The sequence below is a fragment of the Sturnus vulgaris genome, chromosome 8 (genome assembly GCF_052056855.1).
Source record: "Sturnus vulgaris isolate bStuVul1 chromosome 8, bStuVul1.hap1, whole genome shotgun sequence".
Taxonomy (NCBI): domain Eukaryota; kingdom Metazoa; phylum Chordata; class Aves; order Passeriformes; family Sturnidae; genus Sturnus; species Sturnus vulgaris.
In genome coordinates this window covers 3839302-3861013 of record NC_142250.1, presented here as the reverse complement: position 1 = coordinate 3861013, position 21712 = coordinate 3839302, and the positions used below count along the sequence as shown (strand labels likewise).

The 21712-nt window shown below is 44.0% G+C and overlaps 1 protein-coding gene across 1 annotated transcript in view; it reads left to right on the top strand.

The window, feature by feature from the left end:
* The window catches only part of PTEN (phosphatase and tensin homolog), a 48262-nt gene that overhangs the window by 14214 nt on the left and 12336 nt on the right, over positions 1–21712 (top strand). Inside the window, exons 2-6 of the mRNA XM_014882258.2 lie at positions 1732–1816; positions 6064–6108; positions 10860–10903; positions 14098–14336; positions 19584–19725. Coding sequence (XP_014737744.1) covers positions 1732–1816; positions 6064–6108; positions 10860–10903; positions 14098–14336; positions 19584–19725 — 555 coding nt within the window. The remainder of the gene's footprint in view (positions 1–1731; positions 1817–6063; positions 6109–10859; positions 10904–14097; positions 14337–19583; positions 19726–21712) is intronic.

Below are 21712 nucleotides of genomic sequence, written 5' to 3'. Positions count from 1 at the left end.
CAAGTGATACTGTAGCTGAAACTGAGTTTTGTTTTGATGTGTCAAAATGAAATTGTTTTCCCTCCTGTTGCCAGCATGAGGGCTTGTCTTCTAGGAGAAGTGCTGTGGAAATAAACTGATGCGCTGGATTCTTTTGCTGTGGTAATTTATAGTTTGTGTAGCCCTGCTGCTCAGAGCAGGATGCACGAGGACGGGCTTTGGAGGATAAATGCTGGAACTGGAAATAGGGAGGAATCAGGCTGAAACTGGGAAGGAGGAGTGATGGGGTGTATTAGCCAGGTAATTCACAGTTAATGTAATATAGAACCAGTTTCTTCTACTTATGGCAAGGAGTAACTGATAAAATAGTGAAGACATTGCTAATTATATAGCACCTTTTGTTAATTAAAGAGGTGTGAACTGCTTGCTGAGTAAAATAGATCAGAGAGAAATTCAAAGTTTGTGCTTTGAGGTTATCCCAAGCTCTGTAAGTTAAGCACTTTAATGTTTGGTTGGGTTTCTTTTCCCAATATGTGTTTTTTAGTGTTTGGACTAGTACAGAATAAACGGGAAACCAGACACAAACCTGTTTCAGTGTCTGTATTTAAAGCAGCCACAAATATTTACTTGGCTTACTCCAAAGCTTTTTCATATTTTTCTCTTTGTCTGTGCAAATCATCTGTTGAATGTCCCAAGCAGACCTATGTCTATTAATACTTGGATTACAACACAGTAAATGCTAATTTATTTTTTTTTTCACGAGTACAAAACATTATTTCCGTGTATTCAGTTGCTAATGTTTTTCTGAAGCCTTTCAGTTAATGGTGTCAATGCAGAACTTGGTCTGCTCTGCTCTGAGGACTTGTGGGAATTTTGCAAGGGTGGAGTAAAGTAGTTTGTGTCCTACTTGAGGCTTTTCTTTGTGCACAAGTAACTGGAATTTTAATATTTTGGAAGCTGATGCAGTGTCTCCCATTCTGATGTGATTATTATTTGGATCTTTGGTATATTTTGACCATGAAAATAAAAGTGAATCTTAAAAGGGTGGGGTAATTTAGGTTGAGAGGGCCCTCTGGAAATCACCTCCTCCAGCCCCCCTTTTTTAAAGCAGAGCCAACTTCAAACATATCATGCTTTGTTCTTGCTCCTTCTAAAATTAGTTTGAGGAGGAGTATGTTAATGTGGCAGGGTATGGGCTGTTTTGAGCTGCTGCTTTCATTTCTGGTTTGCTTTTCAGCTGAGCTTTTTCTCTACATTATCATTTCTAATAATGCTTTAAACTTGGGAGGACTTTCTTTTCTGGAACTGTGTTTAAAAAAAAAATCCATCTATCATTTCACCACAGGGGAAATAAATACCAGTAGTTTTCTAGCAGTTGTGAGTGCTTTACTACATCAACTCTAAATGTAAACTTAAAATTTTCTTATTTGCCCTTTTTCCTTAGCATTGATTTGTTTGGTTAAGAGGTACTTTTCATAAATTCTTTTATCCTAGGTTGCTTTTGGCAGGTAGTGAATTGCAGGTAGTTCAGAATAAAAAATGAGAATATTTGTTCAAAAGTTGGTAATTGTTAGGGTTTTTTTGATAAGCAAAATATATAATCCTTTTCAGATCTGCACATTTCCATCTATTGCATGCAGTTTGAGTTGTTGCTCTGATTTGGGTACAGCTACACATGTGATTAATATCCATTTAATGCTTTTGTAGACATTTCATATGTTTTATAAATATTTCCATAACTTGCATATTCAGATATTTATCCAAACATAATTGCTATGGGCTTTCCTGCGGAGAGGCTTGAAGGAGTGTACCGGAACAACATTGATGATGTAGTAAGGTAAGCCTTTATTTTTCTTTTCCTTAACTTATGAAACTTTGAATAATTTTTCCTACACTCATTTATGTCCTGCTGAGGAAAGGCTGTGTGTTCTGACTTGAACAAATGCTGAGGTTTTTTTACATCTTGTAGATGTTGCCTTAATAGTTTTCCTGAAAAATATTGGAAACAGTAAAAAACGGTCAGGCTGCTGTTCTGGGTTGATCTCAAATGCATATAATCTGCTTTTTTTAGTGGGAAAAATTGAATGCAGTAAGTTGTGTTGGAGTAAAAAAAGGTTATTTACTTATAGAAAGACATCAGCCCATGCCTCTCTTCAGTGTCAAGAGTTTCCTCAGGTAGCTGATGGTATTTCAGGATAAGTTTGCCCTTATCCTTTCTTCAATTGATAAATGAAGTGCTTGACAAGTAAATTTTGATTTCAAGTCGTAAATATAGGTGACTTTAAAGAAAGGCTTTTATATTCAGTTGTGTTGAATAATTATGGACAAGGAGAAAGATGACTTAAAATCTGTCACTGCTGGTAAAAAAAACCCTATAGGTTGTCATTTTTAATTTCAGATAAAGTCATTACTCTGAACTGCTGTCTACACTTGAGGAACGTGGGGAGTGTTGTAATTAATTTAATTAAAACCCTACCTGGAGAGTGTGAGTGGTTGCATTAAAAACTGAACAGTTGGTAGAAGCTGCCAAAAGTTTGTGGTTTTAGGATTAAAAGTTGTGATTTTTGGGAAGCCATGGTGCTTTAGAGATCATTTGAAGTCCCGAGCTCAGTGAGGCCTCTGGGGGTGGGGGATCACAGGAAGGTTTTCAGGGAAGGCAGGGGGTGTGTCTGGGCAAGGAAGTGCTCCTGCCAGCTGTGAGGTGCCACGGGGAGTGTCTCAGAATTGTGCAGGGCATTCCCACACGGCATCCTTGTGTCTGAGCTGGACACACATGGATTTGGTGGGTGGAACACTCAGTGGATACAGGACTGGCTGGATGGCTGCAGGGGAGGCACCGTGGGCAGCAGCTCATGGTCCCTCTGGTGACCAGTGACAAGCAGGGTCTCAGAGGGGCTGGTACTGCTCAGCAGCTCTGGGGGTGACGCTGGCAGTGGGATTGGGGCACCCTCAGCACAGCAGTGGTGACACGGAGCTGTGTGTCAGTCACACCCTGGAGAGAAGGGAAGGGATGGATCCAGAGGCACCTGGACAGGCTGGAGAGCTGAGCCTGCACCAACCTTGTGGAGTCCAGCAAAGTCAAGTGCAAGGTCTGCCCCTGGGTCAGGGCAAGCCCTGGGATCAATCCAGGCTGTGGGTGAGCAGCAGGAGCAGCTCTAGAGAAGGACCTGGGGGTGCTGTGGGTGAGAACTGGGACCCAGAACTCCCCCTGTGCCCTGGGCTGAGCCCCCAGCATGGGCAGCAGGGAAGGGGGGATTCTGCCCCTGTGCTCAGGTGAGACCCCACCTGGAATTCTGATGCCTCCAACATAAGAAGGATGTGGAACTCTTTGAGCAAGTCCAGAGGAGGCCACTGAATTGCTGATGAGGATGTAGCCATGGCACTGGATGGGCTTTAAGGTCTTTTCCCACCCAAACTATTCTGGAATTCCATGATTCTACAGTTGTTGGCAGGCAGAGTAGGGCTGCTGGAATTTCTGTGGGGATTACATCCAGGCTGGTACAGAAGTGAGCTGAGCTCCTCAGTTCCCACCCTGGGAGGACTCATCAGCCTCACCTGACAGTCAGTGGTCTGGGGGCAGTGGCTCCCTGCACAGCTGCACTCAGCTGGGGCTCCAGGGGGTTGGTTTTGCATGTTCCCCTGTTGTGACGAAAATCACCATCCACAAATAGCACTGAAAGTGCCGGGGCCTGGAGCTGACCTGGCTGGAGGAAGTGCAGTGCCTGCATTCTCTGCTGCCTGGTGAGAAGGCATCACTTCTCCAGAGCTGGGCAGATCAGTGAGGGTCCATGCAAGAAACACTCATGGAGAGAGCGTGTGTATCTGTGTCTGCTGGAATTGTTAACAGAGGGGGAAGTTGTGTTCTTCAATTCACACAAGAGGATATTGCTTAGAGAAGCTGGGGCTGTGCCTGGATCACTGGAAGTGTCCCAGGCCAGGTTGGAGGGGCTTGGAGCAGCCTGGGATAGTGGAAGGTGTCCCTGCCCATGGCAGGGGTGGAACTGTATGGGCTTTAAGGTCCCTCCCAAGCCACAAACTCCACATCTCCAGCCAGCTTTCTTTCCTAGCAGTCAGAGCTGATGGGATATCCAGTCCCTGATGAGCTCCACCTTTCAAAATTGTGGGATAGGGGCAGAGGCTGGACTTGGGGTAAATCACAGAATAGTTTAGGTTGGAAGGTATTTAAAGATCGTCTCCTTCCACCCCTGCCATAGGCAGGAGCCCCTTTCACTATCCCAGGGTTCTCCAAGCCCCAAAGTCCAGCCTGGCCCTGGACACTTCCAGGGTTCAAGGGGCAGCCACAGCTTCTGTGGGCACACTGTGCCAGGGCCTGCCCACCCTCACAGCCAAGAATTTCTTCCCAATATCTGATCTAACATGGAAATAAATATTGGTAGGCAGGAGTCTTTGAAGGCCCTCTTCCATTCACAGCATTGATTTCAGTAGGTTGTGGATGAAGGAAAATGTGTTTTAGTGGTTGACTAGGTAGGTAAGTATAAACTAGATTTTAGTATGTGAATGCCTATGTAATTATTAAGCTGTCCATAAACACTGATCAAAAGGAGCAGTGATCACCTAAAAGCATCATTAACCAAATTAAGATAAGCAGAGAGGTAGATTAAGTGGCTGCAGGGAACTGGATGCTCAAGTATTAATACATTTGTTGCCTTCTCTTTTTAAAGAAGAATAAAATGTGATCATGCAGCATTCTGCATGTTGCAGTTCTCATCTGCTCCAGTCATCTTTTTATTGGGGAGTTTTTTTCCAAGTGCTTTTTATGCAGAAATCCAAGGTGCTTGAGCTCCTGAGCAATTGGTATTGAGCCAGGATCCAGCAGTGGGCTTTTTCTGAGTAGCTGGTACCCTGACAAATTCCAGGTTAATGCTGGATGAGAAGTACAAGCTGCACTGCTGGCTGTCTCCTGTGACTGACACTTGGAGAGGTTTTGGATGGAATTTTGTTCTTTAAAAAAATCCTTGCCTGGATATTATACTCCACTTCGTGGATATTCCTGGAAAAGCAGAGCCAGCTCTCCTTGCTCTCCGGTGTGTGCTAATAAACAGGAACATCTCCTGAAACAAATCCCCGTGTCCACCATCTTCCTGAGGCTCTCCAAGGCTGCCAACAGGGGCACCAGTGGGAGTCGTGGAATTTTTTTTCCTGATGCACTCGCAGTTTCACACTCGGTGCTGCACAAGGATCATTCACATCTGTTCCCATTTTAGTGCAGACCTTTAACCACAGAGCTGTTCTAGGTTCTTTTGGAATATTATGACTGATAACCAGAGCTTGTTTTTGCTTGAGCTTTCCAGGATTTTAGCAGCTAGTGTTTCTTTTCAATTTGAACAGCATGTTCTGTCATGGCTAATTAAATTCCTTCTGGCTGATGTGCAGATACACACTGTTGATGATGTTAAGTGTAAACATTTGCATGTTATTTTTTCTTGCACATTGCCAGGTGACACATCATATATAATCACAGCAATCCTGATGAATCATGCTTGCAGTTTGGCTCGCCGAGGCTTGTATGGGAAGTTTGTGTTGCAAAGTGAGCATGGAAATGAAATGGGTGTGAAAAAAGTGTAGTGGTCTTCCTTCCAAAACCCAGAATATCACTGGGGACAGACTTCAGTGGCAAATAATTAAAAAACTGAGATTAAAGTGAATGATTCTGGCTGGAACTGGAACACAAGAGTTACTTTAACTGCTTTCCTTCCTTGTGGCAAAATATTTTGCATAGGTGATTAAATAGGAAGTGTTAGCAGATAACTGGTGCAATCAATGCTTTCTGTTCAAAAATAACCAAGCCTTCCTCAGCATCTTACAGGGATCTGCAAGTGTTTTAGGAATCAGGAAATCAGTCTATGTACAGTAAATATTTCAGTTTCAGGTCAGATCTTGGTTCCCTTAGTTGTCTTGTCCATCCTGTTGGATTGTTTGGATGAGGTTTCCAACACGCCTGCTCCTTGATTTTTTTGGGGGCACTGCGGGTCTGGTACTGGGAATGCAGAACTGCACATGCTGCAAATTAAGGTCAATATTATTCAGTATATATTAATGCATACTTTTTTTTTTCTTTTGAAGGTTTTTGGATTCAAAGCATAAAAACCATTACAAGATATACAATCTGTAAGTATGCTCTTAAAGATGCATTCTCCAAAATAATTACTTCTAAAAATAGCTGAGGAGTGCAAGTGGCTTGTTGCTGTCCTGAAGCAGAGCTGGAGATGTTTTGCACATTTCTTAAAACAATTAAGCCTGATTGAGAGCACTGGTACTTCATTTAGTGGAGCTGAGTGAGGTTAAATGAAATGCTGGTGTGTGTTCGTGTTACTTGAACGCTTTTAAATGACTTGGCATCCAGCCCATCTGGAGCTTGGGCCATGTGATTAAAAAGTGAAAAGTAATTCACAGCAGGCTTTCTGTTCGTGTATTAATGTCCAGTTGCCAAATGAATATTTTCCTGGTTTTTTTTCTCTAAATTTTTACATATCAAACTGCATTGGTACCCAGGCTCTGTTTGCTTCCTCCCTCTTGTCTGTCCCTGTTTATTACCTCGAAAAAGCTGTTGGAGCAATCGGTGGTGGTTTCTGACTTCTCCAAGTGTCATGTTTTCATCTGCAAATTTGGTTCTGCAGAAAGCTGTAACTGTTACAGGAGTTTTCTGGTTTTGGTTTTTTTTTTTTTGTTTTTTGTTTTTTGTTGCTGTTGCTTCATCTAATTTATTTGTTAGCTTAGGCTAATTTCATTTGTATAAATGATTTGGTGATGTCGAAGAGTCGCAGTTTTCCTACCCCTCATTTTTTTCCTAAAAATCTAAGTTGAAGATTGATTCTCTGAACTGTTAGAGCTTTATTATTTTTCTAACGAATATGTTTTTAAATACCTACAATTGATAAAAAAATACTGTGGTATTGAAATCCAGGCAATGCATGACATTGTAATCTGTCAGTCATTAAAACAAATATTTAAAAATAAAGATTTAAATCTGCCTCTAGGTTAGCTAAAGGATTGTGCATCAATCAGCTGTTCCCTGATATTGGAGAGAAGTCACAGTAGAAGCTAAGGAACCTTACAGTTGTCATTGAATTTTTTTTTTAGCAGAAAAAGATACATAAAAAGGAGAGACATTGGTCACCTTTCATAGAGTTCAGTAGCAAAATTATATTTTCCAGCTTAGGAGCTTTCCAGAGTGTCCTTTTAATAGATGGATAAAATTTCTGGGTGGAAAAGCCAGGGCTTCCCAGAAGAGCTGAGGGCTCCTTGTCATGGAGGTGCAGGTAGAGGAGCTAATTCCTGTCTCTCTTCCTTTGGAATCTTCTGGAGCTCAGCTCTGGAGATCTGGAACATTTAAAATCAAACTACCTTGGTTCATCAGCCTCCCCCAAAGCCTCCTGGCAGCTCCTGCTAGTTTTGAGGAGCAAAGCAGAGCAAGGACAGCTAAACTCAATCTCCTGCTGCTGCCTGGGGCCAGTGCAGCCGTCACCTGGGAAGGGTGGCTTTGGTGTTCCTGACAGGCTCTGGGTTTGCTGAGCTCCTTGTTCCAGCGTGGCTCCAGAGGTGCCAGGTAACCACCAGAGGCTGCTGGAGTAAATTTGTCAGAAAGGAGGATTTGGGGAAGACTGATGAGCATTTTTTCAAGTGTCACTTCCTTGAGGAGCTCCTTGCTAAGTGTCAGCTTTGCTGTCTGCCAGCTGCCTCATTTTACTGTAAAAAAAAAAATATACAACCCAGTCCCCCAGCCCTGCACAGGAACAGCTTTAAAGTTTGTAAGTGAGAAGAGCAGTGATGAGACAAATGCATTTGACATTCCTGTTGCTGCTCTGTGTGTTTTCAGCCGTGGAAAAAACTTGTCCAGGTGTGCCAAAGGTTTTTGTCTTCGGGTTCTTTATATAAAAATTGATATTGTTGTTGTTAATTGCAAAACAATCGCAAATGAATTTTCCTAGAATTACTTTATTCATCCTCACATGAACAATTTTGTGGGATAAAAATGTCTGGAGACATCTTAATGCTTGCACACACAAAATTTATACACATAAAATGCCATCAGGTGAATTGTGGCAATGTTTGGTCAGGAGATGGGAAGGAACTGAATCCATCAGGTATTCCAGAGAACTCCATTTCTTCAGATTTAGCTGATCTTTTGTGCATAATGATCTATTGTCTATGTTTCAAAGGAGGAGGTGGGAGTTCAGAGGAGTTAAGTGATTATAGTCAGAATTATTTCAAAATCTGTCATGGGATTTGAGTTCCCTTAAGGTAGCTGTTCCATGAAGTTGATAATAATGTATGTATCGAGCAGTTTTATCTAAAAGGATTTGGAGATTTTTCCAGTTATGCCCCACCCTCACATCTTGGCTTTTAACTTCCCAGCAATTTGAGCAGTTTAATTTTCCTTCTTGTGTTGCTTCTCTCCTGTTTGCCTTTAATTTAACCCTTTTCTATTTCTCCAGTATTCTCCTTAATTTAAGTCTGTTCTTCCACTTGGATCTCTTAACTTCCCATGCTGACAGACTGTCACCTGCCTGTTGTAATCATCTCCATCTTCTCCATTGGGTTTCCTTGAGCTGTCCTGCAAGCAGGTGGTTAAAGGAAGAAGCTGTGATGAAAATGGGGATTTTCTGTGCTTGCTGTGTCCCTGGGGCTGGGCTCTGGCAGAGGAAGCCCCTAGTTCTGTCAGCAGTGGGACCGTGACTAATCAGGAGGGTGCCTGGCTGGCAGCACTTCACTTCTGGGCTGCTTTAAACTCCCTTTAATCCTAAGGAGGATCCTAAGAGCAGCAACCCCCTTCTTAACCCCAAAAATGCCAAAAAATAGGTTTTGTCTGGAGATCTGATGCTGTTCAAGTTATAATGGTGTTTAAAAACCCCACCCCAAATGCACTTGAAGCATGAAGGCCCACTGGTGTCCCCAGAGTGTGTGATGGTGGGATTTCTGCTGCAAATACACACAAATTTAGTGCAGCTGAGCCAGGAGCTCTACATTGGTTGTGCTCAGCTCCCAGAAGAGGGCAGAGAGAGGGACGTGACTGTCTGCTGTGCTCAGTTTCTATCCTTGGTATCAACAAAACTCTTTTTTTATCCCTCTATGATATATATCCTACTCTATGATAGTCTCTCAAAGTTCCAAATTTGATGGGTTTTCCACCCATTTGTGGATTTTTAAAGTGTTTTGAAAACTTTGATTTCTTATTCCTTGTTTGAGCTGGGTGTTTCTTTAGAAGGAAGCAGGAAACTTTCCTGGATTGTGTTAACTGCTTTGCTTCCTAGCAGCTTCCAAAATTCCTGGGCTGCTGGCTGCTCCATCTCCCTTGGATGTCTATTCTGCATCCAGCCTGTTTCTCAAAGGCTCGAGTGCAGATAATATTTGTGAGTCCCCTCTGCCAGCTTTACCTGGTCACTTCTGACCCAGAGAAAGTGTCAGCAAAGTGATTGGAGCTGTGAAAGCTGCCAGGCTTTTCCCTAGCAGAGGGTAGAGCTGAGAATGCTCTGGAATTCAGGGAAAGGGAAGCACTGAGAGCATGTGCAGCCCCAGCAGACCTGGCTGTGTCCCTGGCTGTGGCTGTGTCGTGGGCAGAGCTCAGGGCAGCACTGAGAGGCTCCAGTTACAGTCACACAAGGAGCAGCCCAAAAGTTTGCGTGTCTGAAAGTGTCAGCTAAGCTCCCTATGGCTCCAGAGGCTGCAGTCATAACATACCTGGTAAGGAGAGATGAGTTCATTGCAGTCCTGAAACTGGTGTGGGAATGGGAATCCTGTGAAGAGTACAGGCTGTAATCAGAACTGAAGATCTAGGTGTGATTTGTCTACTGAAATGACTCCAGTGGTTGTGTTTCAACCTGGTGTCCTCTTTCATAGAATCCTAGAATGTTTTAGGTTGGAAGGACCTTAAACATCATCTTGTTCCAACCCCCTGCTGTGAGCAGAGATGCCATTCACCTAGATCAGGTTGCTCAGGTCCCCATCCAAGCTGGTCTTGGCAGGATTTGAGGCAGGATTCTTCTCAATTTTCCTTTCTGAACTGCACTTCCACTCACATCATCTTCCCTGCAGGGAGCAGCTCCAAGGGAAATTCTGGAGGGTATTCACTCTTGCCTTGCTTCCCCTTTCCCCAAGATCTCATCTGGTTGTTCCTCAGTGTGCTGGTTTGGCTGGTTTAGAGCCCAGCTGAGGGGTGGCTTCTGTCTCGTCACTGGTGTTTATCCCTGGGCAAGGCAAACCCAGTGTGGTTTGCTGTGCTCCTGTTTAGCTGGAGAGGGTCTCTTCCAGTGGGGAGAGACTGAAGCAGCTCCAGAGCCCTCAGAAATTTGCCATTTCCCAGGTCAGAGGGGGAAAGTGGCTGACTGGCCTTCAGGGTTCATTCCAATTCAGGAATCGGTGCCAAGTGGCAGAGCAGTGTCACAATCTGATGGATACAAGTGATCTCTGTGATAATATTCAGTGGGGCTTGTGGTGCTCCTTGTGATCCCCATCTCTCTGAGCACCCACGCTGCTGCTGAGGCTCCCTGACCTGTGTTCTGAGTTCAGCATCCCCTGGATGAAGGTCACAGCTGTCTGCTCTCCATGTGTTTGGCAGCAGCAAGCTGCTCTAGTGCTGGAGCTGCTCATGCCCAGGGTTAGAAGGTAATAGGACTTACATGAATTGAGTCACACTGACTAAAACATAGCCATGGACTAAAATTACCAGAGGGTAAGTATTTGCCTTTCAGTAAAATAATTCACATTTTAGTGAGCAGTCTACTGCAAAACAGTTTTTTCTGCGTGTAACCTCTAGTTTTAAATCATAAAGGTGACGGGCATGCATGATTTTCCAGGGTGTGACAGATGCTGGGAGTGCCTCAGAGACTTGTCTTGAACTCTTGTCTATTTTTCTTTTTCAGATGTGCTGAAAGACATTATGACACCGCCAAATTTAACTGCAGAGGTACGTTTTTACTTCCTAATGTGTGTTCTCTTTAAACCTCAGTGAATGAAGGCCTAAAGGAGGAGCTGATGAATAGTCATGGAGGAGATTTGGGCACAAGGAATGATGTCAGATTGCTTTGAGTCATTGGAAAAACTTGCTGTGTTCTTGTTGCTTTCAAAGAAGTGTGCTCCTGACAGTTAAAGATCAAGATCTAATAAAAAGTCTACAGTTGCAAAAAAATTCTGCAGAGTGGGTTACACAGAAGTTTCAATTCAGTGAAGTACAAACTCCTTGTACAATTTACATGTTAGGCTTGGAGGAGTCTGGTTTTTAGGAAGGATGAAAATGAAGAACACTTAAGTCACTATCACTATGCGTATAAAGCAGCTTTTGGAAGATCTGGCAGAACCTTCAGATGCTAAAAAAAAAGATTAATTCCCATGTGATAGTCTCTTAGAGATGAGTTGGGTCTTAGACACTCTGCAGAGCTGCCAAAAGCAGTGGGGAATCTTTCGGGGTGCCTTTTGACCAGGTCCTTGTGAGTGGACACTGATGTAGCTGTGGTGTCAGCATTACCTCCCCAGCTAATAAAGAAATAAATGCAGATTCACCTTTGTTCTTTGAGCAGAGGAGCATTTCTTGCTCAGAAGTTGTAGTTCCAATGCTTCAGATGAGGGTAGATGAGGAGTCCTTGTGCCTACGGAATCGTAGGAGATTAACAGATTTTGGGCTTATTCTGCATCATAGCAATGGCTCAACTTCTGTTTTTCATTATTATTATTTTAAACCATCCATCTAGTTATGAAGAGGGTTTAGAACGTGACCAAAATGTAATTGGCTGCTTTAATGTCTGAATATAGAAGGACTGAAATTGTCTTGTTGAAGTCGTCAGCGCTTCTGATTTGCTCTTACGATGTTGAATGACAGTGCCCTGAAACCCCACTCCATACTCACCAGCGAGAAAAAAGTATTTTAGGATCTGCTTGAGCAGTGCTTTGGGTAAGAAGAGAAGAGGACATGTTCTAATATGGCCAGAACATATGTTTGCTTGAATTTCTGCTTTTTGGTACGGGGGTGCTCAGCTCCCTTCGCTGTCAATCCCAACCCCAAATGCTGTTTGTGACAGCACCTTTCACAGCTCCTCTGCACAAGACATGCTGCATTTTTTTCATTTTCATCCCCGAATTAGTTAACCTCAGATAACCAAATTGGTGACTCAGGACTTCCCTTAGCAGAGGAACAAAAGTTCTACTTGAAAATCTCCTGAAGTGAAGTGACTGCAAAGGGAACTTGTCATTTGTACTGAGCGTGAAACACCAGAATAGTTCATTATTCACCTGGGATGATCTTGCATGACATTAAACCCCAAACACTGAAAAAGCTCTTCATCTTCTTTGGGAAGTAGCTTTGTGTCCATGGTTTTTTCAGTTTCTGAAATCCTTCCGTGCTGGGATTGTCTTCTGCTTTGCCACAGACTCCTTTTTTTATTTCTTAAGCTCTTCTATGTGCTATGGGATTCTTCTTGCAATGTGTAGAGGCTGGGAGAGAGCAAGCAGGATTATTCTCCAGGCTGTGTTTGTTCCATTGCAAGGAATCAAAATCCACGGAGGAACTGCACGTTCTCAAGGCCCTGCTCAAGACTGTGCAGCTTAATGTTTGCTTCCTCTTAATCCCTCCACACCATCCCAGGGCACCCATTTCATCTTCTCATTCCAGCTTTGAAGAAAGTACCATAAGGTTTGCCTTTGATTCCAAATCTTGGAGAGGAGCATCTTCAGCATCCCGTGACTGTTTGGGAGTTTTCAGGCTGTTCTTTCAGGACTTCTTTACTCCCCCTTTCATGGAAACCTTGCTGGCTGTAGTTGTGGTAGACTCAAAGCTGTACAAACAAATTTGTATCATTTTTGCAGCTTCTTTTCAAAGGGATTTCTAAATAAATTCCATGTTTAAGTTCACATAAGACTTCTAGGATCATTTGGGGAGCCTTTGAACCTTCCATGTTGGAAGAGTTTGTGTGTTCATGTTTATGAACATGTGTTACCTCTTTAGCAAAGATTATTCAGTTTATCAGCTTCCTCATTTGTTCTGGGAGATGAAGAGGGCAGTCTGTACTGTGAACAAATAAACTTGTTGATCCCTCCAAAAGGCCATGGATTGTCCTGCAGTCCTTCAGCAGTTCCATAACTTCATTCCTCACTTGTGCTCTTGGAGTCCTTGGGGATTCATCAAAAGGAGTCTTGCGTGTGTGACTACAGAGTGATGCTTACAAAACCAATGCAGACACTTGCCAAAAAATGAAATGTATTCATTTTTAGCCCAGAAAAGGAAATGGTGTTTCTAGCTGAGAATTTTGAAGTGAAGCAGAATTGTGTTTATAAGATCCCAAGGCTGTTGGTGTGCAATTGGGGTGCGCTTCATCAAGTGCTGTTCTGCTGAAACCAGAACACTGGGTGTAGTTCTTCTCAGCAAGGTGATACTGACCCTCCTTCAATCTGAGGTGGGAGAGGTTTGGATGCTTCTCTCTGCTTAGTGCTTATATTTTGGTCTCTTGAGTTTTCTTGCATTTCCTGCATTGCTTGAAAGTCTTTTCATCCCTAGATGGAAAAGTGTGTGGGAATACACCCATCAGAAAGGCCAGCATTGCTCAGTGCTTTGACTCTAAATCCCTTAAGTATTGCCAGTGCCCTACCTGAGATTTCTTTCCCAAATACCGTTTTTGAAGTATGGAACTGGCAGGTTTTTGTTTCACAAGGCCTTTGAGCAGATTCTCAGACTTTGTTCCCAGTGTAGACCCGACTGTGTTCAGTAATTTTTCAGCAAAGTTCCTGTTGTCTGCTCAGTGACTGAGGTCTGGCCTTGTTCTCTCTCAGCAGGTAGTTTAATTATTGCTGGAGTAATGGCTTTTCACAAGGTTACTCTGTGTGCCAGCACGTCTTAAATTCTAGAAAATTCGTGTTACAGAGCCTGTGCAGCTCAGTTCAATAGAGGTATGAAATACTTGCTCTGTGGAGCAGGATGCCTGCTTATGGATTAATGGAGAAATGTCTGCACTGCTTATGATAACCCTGAATAATACTGGAATTAAAAATACATATCAACATGTAAGATGGGGGGGCTTATTGAATAACTTAATTCTTCTATGCTTGTCACAGAGGTGACCTGGGTTTGCTTTGCCTTTTGTGTTTCTGATGAACTCCTCATTCTCCCTGCAGTTGCACAGTACCCTTTCGAAGACCATAACCCACCACAGTTGGAGCTCATCAAACCTTTTTGTGAAGATCTTGACCAGTGGCTAAGTGAAGATGACAATCATGTGGCAGCAATCCACTGTAAAGCTGGAAAGGGACGAACTGGTGTAATGATTTGTGCATATTTGTTGCATCGAGGCAAGTTTTTAAGGGCCCAAGAAGCCCTAGATTTCTATGGGGAAGTAAGGACCAGAGACAAGAAGGTGAGCTGTTGCTGTTCTTCTGTCCCTCTCCCTGAAACTTGCTGCTTTTCCTCCTTGAGATCCGTTTGATGTTCAAACCCATTAAGTTGTGATGTCTGATTTAGCTCCAGTAGGTTTGGATCAGTGCAGTTGGAAATGGAAAAGCTTTCCTAAGCAGCAGTAGCCTTTAGTCACAACAGTAAACCAGCCTGGTTTAACATGTCCTGTTCAAGGAGACCTGGACAGTTGATTTTAAATTACTTTTTCAGCACTGTTCTGCTGCGTGGTGCATCAGAGTGGCAGTGAACTTTCTCATTCAGCATTTTCAGCCCGAATTGAGAGGATTGTTCCAGCTGATTTTGCCTGAATGCATGAGTTGTTCATTTCCTCAGGTTCCCTTGACTGCTGTCGTGGGGTTTGGAGATACATAGGGGACTATCCCAAGTGGAAGGCCCCTTGTCAGTAAAGGATAGTTAAGGACCTTTCTGGCAGGGTTAGGCCTCATTAATGAGAATTTAACGTCCTTATATGAAATCTTCTCCAAAGATAAGATGTGACTTTTAAGGTAATTTTATCAAGTTTCCCTGCTCGTCCTCCATTATTTCCCTGAGTGTGTTGGTTGAACATCCCAAGGGGATCATCCCTGCAACCCAGTTTCAACCTCCTCGAGCACAGAGCTCTCCCTGTTACTGTAGTATTTACACAAAGTATTAATTTCCCAGTCTCTAATAAGAGTAGCTTGGTGTCTGAAGGCTGTTGAGAGCAGAAGTGTCAGATAAGGAATTTTAGAATTTGGCTGTTAATTCATTGGAAGGGGCAAGAAACTCCTCAGTTTGCTCTGCTGACAAGGTGGAGCTGTTATTCCATGTACTGCTGAGTTAGTTGTGATGTAATGCTGGAGTGGAGACAAGGTCAAGGTTTCTCATCAAAACTTTGTGGCTTTTGGTAAACGTGCATGAGAGAGACTAGGAATGAGCATTAGATAACCCTTATCAGCAGGAGTAATCTCCAGAGCTGGATAAAGCAGCATGAAAATGACAGAACTGAACAAATACACAGTGAAATGCTGTGCCTCAGTTTCCCTTTTGTGAAAAGAAGGTTGTATTTCTGCAAGGTCAGTTGGGTGTTTATCAGTACCCCAGGGATACCGTGGGCATTTTGGATGGGAGGGAGAACTCAGTAAACAGGAGTAGTGAGAGCCTTGTTTACTTGCCTGTAAATACTGTCTGTAACCAGCAACTTGTTTTGGTTTCAGTGTCTCTACTGCAAGAGTTGACTTTTTTCCCTTCCCAGCTCCACTTGAGCGTGGTTATCTTGATGTGGCCAGTGGGCAGCATGTGATTCACATAACCCTTCAGTAGTGTTTATAAACAGGTATTCCAGTGCAGGTTTCTGGGGCCTTTTCTTCCCTTGTGGCCCATATTTCAGCGTTATATGTCAAGTGCTGCTCTCTGATTTGATATTTCACCACACCTTTGTATAACTGACTTCCTCAATTCAGAGTCAACGAGGCATCAAAAGAGCTGTTTGCACAAAGGAACAAGCAAATGCCTTCATTTCTTTCTTTTTGGGCCAACTTGGATATGGTAAAGGAGAACTGGCTTTAATAGGGACCAGATTTTCTTGGTTTTAAGCGAGGACAAGGTGCCCCCTCTGCACCTGTAGCTGCTGAGAACAGCCCAGCTACAATCACTGCTGCCATTAATGCTCATGGCAGTGCTGCTGCGAGGGCTCAGGCTGTGCTGGCAGGAAGTGTGAGTCTAATTGCAAGAGGAAGTATGACTAATTGGTCAAGAGCACAGCCCTGAGTACTTCTGGAGCCAGCTTTTCCCAAGTGTCTGCCAGGAGAAGCAGCTCCAGGGAGGCCTTTGCACCATCAAGTGAGAGTTGTTGTAGGTGAGGCTCAGAGTTGCTGCACAGGCTGTTCCTGTGCTGGGCAGCAAGACATGGCAGAGCCCAGGCTGTCTCTGACCAGACCCTCTCATGGGGTATTTTATTTCCTCTTCAAGCTGCTCTTTTGGCTTCTGAAACTCATTGTAGGGGGGAAACTTAGAAGAAGGGAGTGGTAAAGATTAGGGAGTGTGGGCTGCATGGTTGTGTCTGTCGGTCTCCACCACTGTAGAACAGGAGTGATTTTTATTTTCCTTTTGAACCAGAAGAGAGAAACTGTTTTCTGAAATGGGATAAAGAACTGTACTGGTCTGTTGTCAGAGCTGGGGAAGACATAACCCCCCCAAAAGTCCTCTAAAGAAGCTGCTGCTTCCACTGTTTGTAGTGATTGGTTTATCCCACTTTTTCCTTATGATGGATACTGACACTACTGTGGTGACAAAGACTGGCAGCTTACTTTCCTACAGATAGAGAAGGTCTTTATTTATTCCTGCTTCTGCCTTGGAGGGTTTTGTGGTAGGATTAGCCTTGGAAGGAAGCTCAGTGGATAGAGATCAGCTATTCAAGTGCTGGAGATGATCCACTTGGGAGCATTCTTTGAGTACCATATGCTTTTATTTTCAAGGATGACTCCTAAGAGTTCTCATATGGTAAAAGGATGAGAGAACTGAGGTTGTTCAGCCTGGAGAAGAGAAGCCTTCGGGTGACCTAATCGTGGCCTTCCAGTACCTGAAGGAGTTGACAAAAAAGATAGAGACTCTTTACAAGGGCCTGTGCAACTGTTGTTACACCTGGATCCCTGGAAGTGTCCCAGGCCGGGTTGGATAGGGCTTGGAGCCACCTGGAGTAGTGGAAGGTGTCCCTGACATGGCAGGGGGTGGCACTGGATGGGCTCTAAGTCCCTTCCATGCTGTGTTTCTGTGGTATTGCTATAACTGAACAGGAAGTGAAAACCTATTACTCTGTGTGAGGAAGCCTCAGAATGACCCTCTGAGCAGGGCAGACATCCCATGTCTGATGGCAGAGCTCAGTTCTGGTGTCTGTCTGTTGGACATGCTCTGGTGCCAGCCTCTGCTAAACCTGGTGCCCTAGGCCTGCTCTGAGGCTGCAGCTCCACTCTCACAGTAGGGTGTGTTCCTAAAGGGAACGTGGAAATATTGTTTCCAAAATATTTGTTCTTTATAGTTCTGCTTGTGCTACCTTGAGAGGAGAACCAGGAGCAACACCTGACAGTGTCTGGGATGCCCTGGCAAGCTCTGACATAGGGACCAGAGGAGCTTATCTCACATCCATTTTAAAATGGTGATGGTGGTGGTAAATACTTGAATTACTTCCCTGTCCTTATTCTTTTGGAGTAAAAGTGAGTGGTTGCTGATTGCACCCCTTGGAATATTCTTAGTTTCTTATGAAAGTGTTCTGCTTGGAATTCAGACCTTTGAAAATGGAGAACTCTGAGTTCTGCTTCAGATGGGACTGGTTTTAGGGTCTCGGGATCTAAGGGCTGTGTCTCCAGGCAGTCAGACGGTGGCTGGAGGGCAAAAACTGTCCTGTTGGACAAGAACTGGCTTTGCTGTGCTTTTGACAGTTAGGGTGAAATTGTTCCCTTGGTTCTGGTCCCGGCCTTGCTTGTCCTGGCCAAGTGTCCTGGGGTTTTTCCATAGGACACATCCATTATGGCACGAGGAAGCTCTGGGCAGGGAAGGATGTGCTCTCCTCACCTCTGTGCTTTCCTCCTGCCTGGCAGCCCTGGCAAGCACTGCTGGCCTGCTCTGAGGCTGGGATTTACTCAGTCCTAAAGCCCAGATCCCAGGAAGGAGAACTTTGGAGCTCCCTTAAGGAGTGGGTGTGATAAGCACCGAGGACATCTGAGCCAAAACCACGGCCAGTGTACAAGACTGCTTGGGAAGGTCATTGTGCAAGTGCTGCAGGGAAAGGGCTTTTGTGTAATTTAGAAGCAGCTCGAGTGATAAGGAGACATAATTATCAACTTTTTTTTAAATGGCAGGAAGTGGCTATTTTCATGTGTGCAGAATAGAGATTTACTAAATTAAAAGCGCTTTGGCTACTCTTAGCTTCTGACTGTTGTGAGGTGAAACTAAAAGTTTATAGAAATATGCGATCTAGGTTTTGTCACCAAATGCTCACAGGTTTGTGTATGAAAAATTTTTGTTTATCTCCAGTTTATTCCAATTCCACATTCGGTTTCAATCAGAAAGATTCCTTACTGATGCTATTGCAAGTCTGCAGTAACAGGTTGTTCTAGACCATGAAATGCATTTTCTGGGAAATTAAACAATTTTTCATCTTTATCAATTTTACTTGAAAGTATTGACTCAAAGAGCTTTAAAACTGTTCCCTTATATGTTCCCTTTGATCTGATTTAAAATCAGTAATAAAAACATTCTTAGGTTTTATGCTGTCAAAGCAAATGTTTACCTCAGAGTTTGAACACTTTAGGCTGTTGGGCCTGTTTAACAAAACTTTCCACGTTTTTGGGAAAATATTCCAGAATGTTTTGTAAAGAGAAGGTAGCATCAGTCTTGAGTACAGTGATATTAGCAAACATTAGTCTTTTGACTTAAAGTGCTGTCAAAATGTAATTCCTGTAGTGGTAGATTTTAGGATTCCTAAATGTAGTGATGCTTTAAAGTTAGAGTATGTTCAAGGCACCTCTTGTTAAATATTTGATGCTCTCCATCCCCAAAAAAGCAGCACCATGAGACCATTTTTGACATGACCCTCAGGATATCTGTGGTGTTTGTTTTTAAGAAATGGGGAAAATCTGCATTCTTTGCTTCATTGCTGGGGATGGATGTTTGGAGAGCACAGAATCACAGAAGGGTTTGGGTTGGAAGGGACCTTAGAGGGTAGTTCAGCCTTCCTGCCAACCTTCCATTATCCAAGGTTACCCCAAGCCCTATCCAGCCCGGCCTTGGACACTTCCAGGGATCCAGGGGCTTCTCTGGGCACCCTGTGCCAGGGCCTGCCTACCCTCTCAGGGAAAGATTTCTTCCCAATATCCCCTCTAACCCTGCCCTCTGGCAGTAGGAAGCCATTCTGCCTTGTCCTTGTTATTCCAGGTTCCTTCTCCATGTTTCTTGTTGGCCCCTTCAGGTACTGGAAGGGTCACAGTGAGGTCAGCCCAAAGCTTCTCTTCTCCAGACTGAAGGACCCCAATTCCCTCAGCTTTTCCTGGTGGGAGAGGTGCTCCATGCCCTGAGATGTGCAAACCAGTGCCCTGCTCTGTGTGCTGAGGGCTGGTCAGTAGTGAATGACCTGTTCCTTTGGGCTTGATGTGTTTCAGCTGGAGGAGATGGGCAGGAGCCCTGTCAGTGATGCTGCTCAAAGGTTTTTGACACTTGTTTTCCCTCTGTTTAGGGAGTGACAATTCCCAGTCAGAGACGCTACGTGTACTACTATAGCTACCTGTTAAAGAATCACCTGGATTACAGACCAGTGGCACTGCTGTTCCACAAGATGATGTTTGAAACAATTCCCATGTTCAGCAGCGGAACTTGCAGTAAGTACCAGCACCCCTTCACCTCTGCTAGGGAACCTGTTGGCGTTTTGGATGGGGTGATGGCACCTAGAGCTGCACATCTTGGAGAAAGTCACATGTAATCATCTCACAATCCAAAATTTGCTGGCTTAAATTAATTAACATCTGTGGGCTCTGTCCACTGAAATCCTCCCAGGTGCAGTTTGTGAAGGTCTTGTGATTGCTTTACTACAGTTTTAAATTGGCAAGTGTCTTAATAGTTTGCAGATAAGTTATTTCATATGTAGAACCACTGAGGCTGGAAAAGACCTCCAAGATTGAGTCCACCCTGTGTCCCCACCTTGTCACCCAAACCAGACCACTACCTCATCCACGTGTTCCATGGACTCCTCCAGGGATGGAGACTCCACCATTCTATGCATATTTGGGTATTTGCTCCTTACTTTTATGAAAAGCCTCCCTTTTTTTTTAACACAGCAGCTCTTGGGAAACATGAATTGCTGAAAAACATTTGCCTAATGGCGTGTTGGCTTCCAATGCAGCAACATCATTCTTCCCATGATGTTAAAAAAAAAAATAAATGGATCAGTTCAACTGGGTAAATATCTAATTAACTCTGGAATAAACATTTCTTTATGTGGAGGTTTCTAAAGCATTAATACACTTGTAAATGATTAATCTCATCTGCTGATACACTGTGTTAGTGAGGAACAGCAGATTTTGAGAAGCTTTGACATACAAAAACAAATTCTGCTCTGTCCTGTGGGCTGTGTTACAGGGCAGTGACTGCCTTGTGTTGCGTGCTCTTTTTTTGTTGGTGGAAAAAACCTAATGGTTTTGCTATGGGGATTACAGCAATATGTAATTAATTCCAGTGCCTCCTGTGGCTTCGATTAAAATTGTCCTGTTAATATTGTTGTGAGACAGTACCTGAACATGTAACACACACAAGAAACAATGGAACAGCTTGTCAGGCTGTACTGGAGAAGGGAGGGAGGAGCCTCTGCCAAAACCCCTCTGCCTTAGGGAAGAGGTGTGGAGGTTACAGATTTCTGCAGTTACTACTTATTTAATGTTTTGCGTGAACTGTGCTCTACTTGTGAGTCTGAACTGCTCAAGTGAGCACTGACTTGCATGTCCATGGGAGGCTGCTGGGGTGGTGTTTTCACAGGAGGATGTTGGGATAGACAACAGATTGGCCAAGCACCTGAGAGATAAATTAACTATCAAGCTCAGCAGTTGTATGCTGCAATATTTTAAGTTTCTGTGGAGTTCTCAGTGATTTTTCACACGTGCAGTTGATGGTCTGTGTTCTCAGGTGTGATGGCAGTAATTTTACCAATGTGATAGCTTTCAATCTGCCTTCCTTGTTATCATTCCACTGCTTTAAAGTCACTGGTAGAGCAGACTCCAGCCTCTAGGGCAGAATGAGGGAATAGCAGAGTTTCACAGCTTTGAGGATTTGAAGGAGATAAGGGCAAAAAGAGAAGGTTGTTTGGAGACCTCACAGCACCTTCCAGGGTCTGAATGGGCTACAAGGAAGCTGGAGAGGGACCCTGCATCAGGAGCTGTGGTGATAGGATGGGGGAATGGCTTGACACTGCCTGAGGGAAAATTTAGGAGAGATATACAGAAGGAATTGTTCCCTGGGAGGGTGGGCAGGCCCTGGCACAGGGTGCCCAGAGAAGCTGTGACTGCTCCTCAATCCCTGGTAGTGTCCAAGGCCAGGCTGGATGGAGCTTGGAGCAGCCTGGGATAGTGGAAGGTGTCCCTGCCCATGGCAGGGGGTGGCACTGGATGGCCTTTAAGGTCCCTTCCAACCCAAACCCTTCAGTGATTCTCTGAGCCCACCAGTAATAGTTTCATTGCTGGGCCCTTCAGCAGGACAGTGAGGGTGTGTTTAGTAGGGTTTAGAGGGTTGTCTGACCTGACCATTTCCAAAGCAATTCTTCCTAAACCAGACCAAAACCCCCTTTTAATTTCAGTGTTACACCTGCACATTTAATTG